The sequence below is a fragment of the Chrysoperla carnea genome, chromosome 2 (assembly GCF_905475395.1).
Source record: "Chrysoperla carnea chromosome 2, inChrCarn1.1, whole genome shotgun sequence".
In the NCBI taxonomy this organism is placed as follows: Eukaryota; Metazoa; Arthropoda; class Insecta; order Neuroptera; family Chrysopidae; genus Chrysoperla; species Chrysoperla carnea.
The window spans coordinates 59,603,370-59,613,192 of record NC_058338.1 but is presented as its reverse complement, the minus strand read 5'-3'; the positions used below and the strand labels follow the sequence as shown (position 1 = coordinate 59,613,192).

Sequence of the window (9,823 nt, the reverse complement as noted above, 5' to 3'; positions counted from 1 at the left end):
TGATATACCAAACCATGTTACTCACATAGAAAAATATCCACTATTAATTTAAAAAGATCCATCAATATGCGGAGTCGTTTAAAATGACAGTAAAAATTTTATGTTGACACATGTAAACCAGTTAGGCTGGGCGAGCCGAAATAAAATATTTCGATGGAAAACGAAATATTCGAAAACTATACAACTGCTATTAGAAGTAAATGGCGTTTTGGTTTTATAAAAAATACCCAATTATAGGTGTATTTTTTACAAAATTAAAAAAAAAACTATTCTATTATAATTTCTACAAAAGAATTAAAAAAAATTCCCCGTTAGATTCATATTGGTAAAAACGAGCTGCCGAATTTTTTACTTTTTGTTACTTCGAAAGATTGTTTGAGTCATTAGCAAAAAATAAAGATTCTTCATTCCATTTCAAATTCTTTAAACTAAATTACAGTTGATTGTATAGAGAGTATATATTTTTGTCTGTTTATACCTATATTAGGCCGAAAACATAGAAAGAATAGTAAAATAATTATTTTATATGGATATGTAGTGAAATATAGTCGTAGAACTGCTATTTAAAGGATATAAGTTAGCCAGAAGAGGACACCAAAAACTCTCTCAGACAACTGTTACAGTGCTTATCTAATATCACAGTGTCCTCTAAAAGTGTACATAAATCTGAAAATCTGAAAATGATAAGTTGGAAGAATATCTTCAAAAGCGGCAATTTATGGGATAAGCCGTAGTCAAGCCGTAATCACCTGCAAGTTAGCACTTGTTAATAGAATGCAGCGAATTGATATAAAAAGAAATTGGTTACCTGCTTGAATATCAGGTATCCGTAAGAAAATTTCTATCATTATTTCATAGTAATAGAATGAATGTTAAGGAATCAGGCAATTCTTTATTATTTATGCCCGAATTTATAAAAAAATTTATTGAAAAATCAATATACACATTTGCGAAAACAAATATTATGTAAGACTGGAAAGTGGTATAATCCCACGCTAGTATTATAGTAATAATTAATTAGGTACTATAATGTTTGTTACCTACTATTGGGAAAATCACTAATGACGTCAATATGGAATTCACAAGTAGGCTTAAATCTTAATAAAACAACAGTGGTCTATGGAATAACAAGATGATTAAAAAAGTAGACTATTTTTTACTAGGCAGTATATTCATACATTTGAATAGTATTGTTGTAAATTACTATCGATTCTTGATATCCCTGATAAAAAAATCCGATACATAAATTGGAAAATTTCCAATTAAATTCATTGGAACAAATGGGATTCAGTTGGGAACAAAATTTCCAAATCATTCCAATTAATTTCATTGGAACCAATTCAAAATTTTAAATCAAATTTTAAGAGAGATGAATGGAAAAATTTTTTTATTCATTCCAATCAAAACTGATTTAATGGTTTCGTCGGATTTAATTGGAAAATATTCAAAAAAAATATTTTTAAAAATCTGGTTTTTTTGAAAACATGAAATAATATTTTTATGCAATGTGCACATGTCTATACGTTGTTACGGTTGCCTAGATATAAATCAAATTAAAATAAAATTCTCGCCCATAGAACATTGTAAATATTTTGGGAGAAATATAAATAAAAAAATAATAACTTTACCGTATGAACCTTATTCGTGGTTTTTATTCAGTTAATTAGCGTTGAAAAACTAATAAAAATTTATAGTAGAATAATTTTACTTCAGTTGCATTATGCTTTATGATAAAACATTCATTTCTTTCTTTTTAATAATTTTTAAGTGTTGTATTTTATAAAGAATTATAAATTAGGGAAAAATTCTTGACCGTTATTTGATTTTGAATAAATATTGACTTAATACTTCCTTCATATGCAAAAATAAAACAAACTCCGGGAATAAGTAACTAATGATTACTTAATTAAGCTAATAGAACACAATTAGGTAAAATATTACGATAGGGTGCAGTTTCTATTATTTTTCAAGAGTTATTGCTTTAGATAATACAATAGAAATGTTGAGAACTAGTAAATTGTATAAGGACAATTTAAAAGTGTAATTGATGTCTTTTCTTTCCTTAAGGTAGTACCAGCATGAAATCACTTTTCGACAGATTTGGCCGAATTTTTTTTCTCGGGTTTATAATAGCTTTATTTATGAATTCCTAAAATTTCATAATTTTTGACCGTTTAGATCGCGAGATATTTAAAGACAAAGTTTAATAAATAGAAGGATATCCTTCTATTTATTAAACGTCTGCCGAAATCCTATTTGAGTCTGCTATATCTTAGCTGTATTCTAAGCTAGCCAAAATAATTTTCCCAATAGTAGTCGTTAGCGTATGAGCAGACACGATAATTAAAAATGTAGTCCTTGCAATTAAAAAAAAAACTATTGTTTATCTGAAAAAAGAATTAGACGTGTTAGCATAGTTGTGATAGATGGCATTTGCTTCAGTTTGTCGAAACCAATAAAGTGAGAATCATTAATTTCGTAATCAGTAGCAACACGACGGGATACACGTGTTAGAATTCTTTGAAAGTCTAGTATTTTGCCATTGGTTTTTAATTCATCACACAATGCTTCCATAAACCAGGAACCATCTTCAGTATCCCGAAACGAATAATAACCTATAACAAAAAGTATAAATATAAAAAGATACTTTAAATTATATAGGTATTTTAGACTATAAGGACCTGCCACAGTAGAATATGCAATTAAAAAATCTGCATATATAGGTATTCGGTATGATTGCATTGGTTCACCATCAACTTGAATACGCGAGCGTCTCATTGTAATGCCGGAATCAAATTTTTCTCCTCGACAAGCCTAAAAATATTAATAAATAAATCAATATCATCGAGTCAACACTTTTAAATTTTATGTTTCTAAACATTCTTAACTATCTTTTACACTATACAGAATGTTCGATTTACATCTAGGCATATAAATATCACGAGTATGACAGAGTACATGCGTTAAGCAATGCATCTAAGTAAGAGGTATTATAGGTGTTATATGAAATTGCAAAAGTGACTTGTATCGTGGCTCTTCTGCTGTAGTTTATCTATTCAACTAAGAAATTCCCACTCTCCAAGCGTCTTACAACTATCTTGACGCATAACGAAGCTTCAACACATGTATATAATACCTCTCACTTAGATGCATTGCTTGACGCATGTATTGTCATACTCGTTATATTTATATGCCTAGATGTAAATCGAACATTCTGTATAACGCTGAAGGATTAGTGACGTCATTGGAGTGATGGATAATATTATGTGATGGTATTTATTTTTAAAGTCAGTCTTATCCTGCAAAGCGGGCGGGTAGCAGCCAGTTTTATATAAGCACGTATATGATATTACACTAGCTGTGAACTACCAATTTTGTTGGGTAACATCTCCCACTTTCATCCCCCTCCTTTCATATCCTCTTGCGTACGGGTTACAGTTTTGTAACTCCTAGCCATCCCCTCCCCCCGAACGTTAAAAATAGATTTTGTTAAGTTTTTGAAGCACATCCCTTTCAAACACTTACTCTACTATATTTCAACCTCTTACTCTACTATATTATGCATGTATTATATATATAAATCTTCCTTTTAAATCGCTTTATTTATTAGAAAAAACCGCATCAAAATTAGTTACGTAGTTTTAAAGATCTAAGCATACATAGGGATTAGGGACAGGCGGCCGGGCATTATACCTAGTAAATAAGACTAATTAAATAAATTTGTATACTTACTTGAACAAGAAATAATTTGGGTTTTCCCGCTAATGTTGGACACCGATCTGCAGTAAATTTTGACCAAAGTTCATCTAATTTATATTGACGATCGTTCGCGTATAATATGTCTGAATCACCACCATGCGTTAGAATTGCCATTAAGAAACAATCGTTATTCGAATGATCTAATTCTACAACTAATTTTTTTTTCGTTTAACAATTGATCAAATCAAATCAAAATTAAAATTTCAAAAGGAACTACACGTTTTTGAAAAAAAAAAAATTCCAATTTTTCTTTACATTTTTAATTGCGACACTGACGCAAAGAATTTACAACCAGTAACACGGACCTCTGACCCAGTGCCGGATTAACCTATGACGGTGCCGTGTTTTTAGTCTTCGTAAATAACTTTACGCCCCCTTGTGGGCGATCCTTCTCATAAAAATTTGCCTTTTTCCCCATTGTTTATTGTGTTCTTAAATTAATTTGGTGCCCTTTTTAGCACCATTCTTGCGCAAATTTGTTTATTTTTCTGTGTATTTGACCTTTTCCCGGCTCCCCTAGGCAGTTACCTAATCCGCCAAATGGTTAATCCGGCACTGCTCTGATTAGTTTTAGGTTGTTAAAGTTCCAATATTTATCATTTTTTTAAGTTTAAAAAAAGTACTTTCACAATAGACCTTTTTCACATTTTTTTTTTTAAATTAAAGTAAATGTCTTGATAAATGGGCTGATTTTTTTGGAGCCATATGACCAAGAAAACAGACAATTAAAATCATTAAAATTCAAATTAGCGAAAACGATCTGGAAACACACGATGTTACACGAATGTCGTTGTGACATCATTTAAAGTTGATAATAATAATGATATATTAATACGACTGTTGACACTGTTTTATTGTCATTGCTTGTCGGATTGACGTAACGTGTGCGGTGGAGCAAAAAAAAAAGCATTTATGTTTTTCCTGAAAAAGGTCTATTCAATTGTATTTTTTTTGTTTAAGGACTTATGTGTTACGCCAAGTCTTTGCAAATTGGGAATCGATTTTAATGATTCTTTTCTTATTGAATAGGCTATATATCTAGGGTAGTATCATTCAAATTTGAAGTAAAAGTTCTTTCTATAAGATGTAATAGAGTTTTTCTGGGAAAAAATTCAAACTTACCTTCATCAACAGCTTCAATTAAATCATTATATTTGTAATCTTTAAATATTTTTACATTGAAGCCCAAACTTATCAATTGTTCATTTAAATTTCTACAATCAACATCTGTACCAGTTCGCTTATTGAAATTACCCACAATAAATGTTTCATGATTAAAAATTAATGCTATTCCACGATTTGGATGATTCATATTATAATATTCTGATTCTTGTTCTACAGGCATTACAGCCGTCACACTCTGGGAAGAACTTCTGAAAAATTAAATAATTTTAAACAAGATATGCTTTTTTTTTTAATGATAGACTTATATTTACGCCGAACGTGAGGAGACATATACGTGAAATATTTATTAAAATGTCGATGGATCTTATCTAGGAGTCGCCGAAAATCACGGACTTGAGAGATTATTTAGACAAAGACAAACAAAAAATTTGCAACAGTACAGATCTTACAATTTTTTTTTATCAAATGTACCACTATTGAGAAAATTCTAAATTGAGCGAATTTTCTACCGTCTGCGGATATTTAGTAACTCTTATGGTAATTAATTAAAATTAATTCAGAATAGTAGGCTTTAGGGTGTAAAATTTAGAAAAAGTACCTTTTTGAAAAAGAAACAGAATCGAATAAATAACATAAAATATCACATAGCACCAGTGCCGGATTAAGCCTTTATGGGGGCTGGGAGCCCCAGCCTTCACCAAGAAAAGGGACCCTCTTAAGGGCTGAAAAAATATTTTTTATTTCAAATAACATGGTTTCTAATACATTTTCAGGAGCCTGATTTCCAGTACATTTCCAATAGATTGTGGGGTCCGAGGCTACTACCTCACCCTAATCAGCTATTTGGTAAGTAGTATGAAGACCGGTCTACCACACCATTTTAAATTTTAAAAAAGTTCAGGAAATTGGTGTATTTTATCAAGCCGCAGAGTATTTCCTTGAACACACATGATGTTGCACAATGATTAGATTGATAATGATTGATTTGGAGGTATTAAAAATTACTGTAATTTTTCAGTGCTATGATAATCACTGGATAACAACTATTAATTTTGAAGTGTTTGTAAATTCTATTAGTAAACGAATTTATTATTGTTTTAACTGTTATCTAATAATGACAAGAAATGAGGCCTTCAGCAGCCCAATTTTAAAAAGGATAAAATTTCGGAAACATCTAAATTTTTTTAAAGATTTATGTTTAAAAGTTTCAATCAGCCAACAACAAAAATTTAGAGTGCGGTATTATAAAAGAGATGGAATATTAGAGCGTGCCTAGAGAAGATATTTAATTGGTCGTGGTTGGAAAATATTCCTTTGCGTCCGCTCCATAGCTTGAGTGTTACATTTACAGAGAGAACTTCCACTTAAAGAAGAGAGTAATTGCATGATCAAATTCAGGTTCAGATCAAATTCAAGAATATCACAAATCATCCACTTTTGCGATAAACAAATTTTGTTTAAAATATTTGTATCAAATTAAAACAAACATTTTGTGTAGTTAGTATAGGACTTACGTCATATATTGTCATTATCAAATTCAACCCTCTTGAAAATCATTGAAAGAAATCATCTGGAGCACAAAATCAAAATGAAATTGAAAATAAATTAAAATTTCACCTTATTAAACATTTTCGCTACGAAATTATCGAAATTACTAACTCAATGTAAAATCCAGGACCAATGGAAGCCCCTACCCTGTCCCAACTTACCCTTAGTACGCCCATGGCAGTCGTCATAGAAATATTTAAAATTGGTAACCGTGAAAACACGTCGATTTAGATATCGAGGGGAAAGTTCAAAACTGATACCTAGAAAAAGTTTCACCCCTTTCCTCCTAGCCACCACAAGTTTGAAATTTCAAACGGAGCGGAGCCTCCTACCTTGTTATACCTCATTTAAAAGGGGATAAAATTCTCTATTCACAATGATTAAAAAAATGAAATCGATCGATTGGTTTTTAAGATAGTACCATTCTAGTAGCATTTATGAGCTCCCCCTCGATATGTCAATCGACGTGTTTTCACTCAAAACAATAATCACATCAGGTCAAGACATATTAAGGATGTATGAGCATGGTAGTGGGGGCACAAATTTAAAAATAGATATTTCCAATTTTGATGATAAATTTATATTATTACTTGACGATATAAGACGAAAAGTAAGAATAAAATTTTTCGATATCTGGCTTAATTTTCAAAATATCGAAAATTGAAAATTTTGTTTAATTATTTAGCTTTCGATATTTCGAAAACCAAGACACATATCGAAAAATTTTATTCTTATTTTTCGTCTACATTCATGAAGTTATAACAAAATTCATCATCAAAGTTGAAAATAAGATAAAAATAATTTCAACCCTTAATCTACCCTGCTCTTACATCCCTTATATGGACGGTGACACTTAGTTTTTATACCATGTATATATGAAATATACATAGTATATTAAGTTTCGTCCCAAGTTTGTAACGCTTAAAAATATTGATGCTACGAACAAAATTTTGGTATAGGTGTTCATAGAATCACCTAATTAATCCATTTCCGGTTGTCCGTCCGTCTGTGGACACGATAACTCAAAAACGAAAAAAGATATCGATCTGAAAATTTTACAGCGTACTCAGGACGTAAAAAGTGAGGTCAAGTTCGTAAATGAGCATCATAGGTCAATTGGGTCTTGGGTTCGTAGGACCCATCTTGTAAACCGTTAGAGATAGAACAAAAGTTTAAATGTAAAAAATGTTGCTTATAAAAAAATAAAAAACTTTTGTTTGAAACATTTTTTTGTAAACATCACTGTTTACCCACGAGGGCGTTAATTAGGTGCAAATTTTATAGTATGTATTAATATAGGAATATCAAAGTGAATATTTTTTGTTATTTACGTGACGTCAAAAAAACAAACGAGTGCGCATCAACAATTGCGCATTATATGAGAATATCAGTTAAATATGTCAGATATGTATGTATGTAAAATGTGACAGAGTTATCAACACTGCCTATACATGGTATTTCAACAATTTACTCAGTCAATTGTTTGCTTTCACTTGTTTTCTTTTCTAATTCATTGCTAATATGTTTACTTTCTATTAAAAAGTTTTTTTTAAATTTGTTTTCATTCATTCCAAATGAAAATTATCAAAAACTTCCAAAATATGTCGTTTTTTGAGATTCCTCCATAAGAGCCAATGTATTTTATATCGATTTTTAATGACTTTTTTCTTAAAAATTTGCACGGTTACTAAGCTGAAATTTTAACCACATATTCTTTGAGTAAAAGACTACCTACACACAAATTTTGAGCCTTTAAATCAAAACATTGTTGTCATGCTCATACATCCTTAAGGGTGGATACTTTTGAAATAACACTCTGTATGTAGGTATCTTAGTTGTACATCTGATCAAAAAACAAACAAAAAAGACACCACAAATACAGAAGACAAAAAATAAATAAATAAAACTTACGATGGTAAAGGCTGTTCAAAGCTACTACTATCAACATTTCCATCAACAGCATGTTTAGAAGCTTTACTATCCATTTTTTTCTAACTTATTTATAAATATTATAAAAAGAAATTAAAAAAAAAAGTAAAAACGCTTTGTTTTCATGCAATCAAAGTATATATTTTATTAAAATGTAACTACCAAAATCTATTAAGCACTAGATACAAACTAGTAATAGTCAGTATATAATATTTTTGGATAATCATTTTATCCATATTATATCTAATCTTTTATATATCCGCAAGTGTTCGCTTTGCCAAGTAATTCAAATTAGTGTTGGTGATTTATTTATCACCTAATTTTTTTATTCAAGTAACAGATAGATAGATCATGATTAATCGATTAAATTACATTTAATTTAATTGAAATAACAAATAATTAAATTGAAATTCGCAATTTCAAATACAATAATTTTCCAATATGTATAATAATTACAAACATTTCGGCAACAATAAGGGTTGTTCGATTATCTTTAAATAATTGTTTGCACGCAAAGTATACTGAATAAATAATATTTTGTATTAATTGGAGCGCTACTTTGTGGAACATTTTGAATTTGTAAAAATTAAAAAACAAAATTAAGCAAGTGAAAACTAACAATCGACTGAGTTAATTGTTGAAGTACCATGTATAGATAGTATACCGTGTGATGTAAGTAAAGAAAGATAAACAAACAAATACATATATAACATATGGGACGTATTTTAAAATATAAACTGTAGGAACCTGTAATTCATATTAAATATTGTTTCTAAGCTAATTTGCGCCCTCACGGCTAAACAGTGATATTTACCAAAAAAATTTTTCAAATAAAAATTGTTTATTTTTTTATAAGGAACATTTTTACATTTACCTAATAAACTTTTATTCTATCTATAACGGTTTACAAGACCATGTTGATCATTTACGAACTCGACGTCACTTTTTACGCCTTGAGCACTCTATAAAAATTTCAGATAATTACTTTTTCGAGCTATCGTGTTTACAGGCGACAGACGCATAGTCAGGCGGACAACCGGAAATGGACTAGTTAGATCATTTTATGAACAAATACCAAAATTTTGTTCGTAGCATTAAACTTGGGACTAAACTTTTCATATAAAGGGTGTTATGTTATTGATAGCAGAAAATTGTACCAGTAAATTAAGTTTGTCAAGACAAATGGAAAAGCTCTTTACCAAATTTTGATCTGAGGCCTGATTCGGAAGATGTGACTATGGGAAAATAGAAAGATTTATGAATTCACAGACCTATCAAACTCATTAAATTAGTAAGTGTCACTTTAGAATATAGAGGGGACTATCATAAAACAATAATTGATTGTAAATTGATTTAATTGGGTAGTGAATACTAAAAAAAATATTTTGTTGTCATTATTTATAAAGAAAACAAAAAAATTATTCACCAATACAGAGACAGTTAGATGTGAGAGGTATCAAAT

The 9,823-nt window shown here is 29.9% G+C and overlaps 1 protein-coding gene across 1 annotated transcript; it reads right to left on the bottom strand.

The window, feature by feature from the left end:
- Positions 1-2,224: 2,224 nt before the first annotated feature.
- On the bottom strand, positions 2,225-8,465 carry LOC123293993 (caspase-like). The gene is made up of 5 exons (XM_044875035.1): positions 8,344-8,465; positions 4,882-5,132; positions 3,733-3,911; positions 2,682-2,814; positions 2,225-2,615 (listed from the first exon to the last, which is right to left on the bottom strand). The coding sequence occupies exons 1-5, from the start codon at positions 8,415-8,417 to the stop codon at positions 2,377-2,379; spliced, it is 876 nt and encodes a 291-aa protein (XP_044730970.1). The 5' UTR covers positions 8,418-8,465; the 3' UTR covers positions 2,225-2,376.
- Between the last annotated feature and the right edge of the window lie 1,358 nt (positions 8,466-9,823).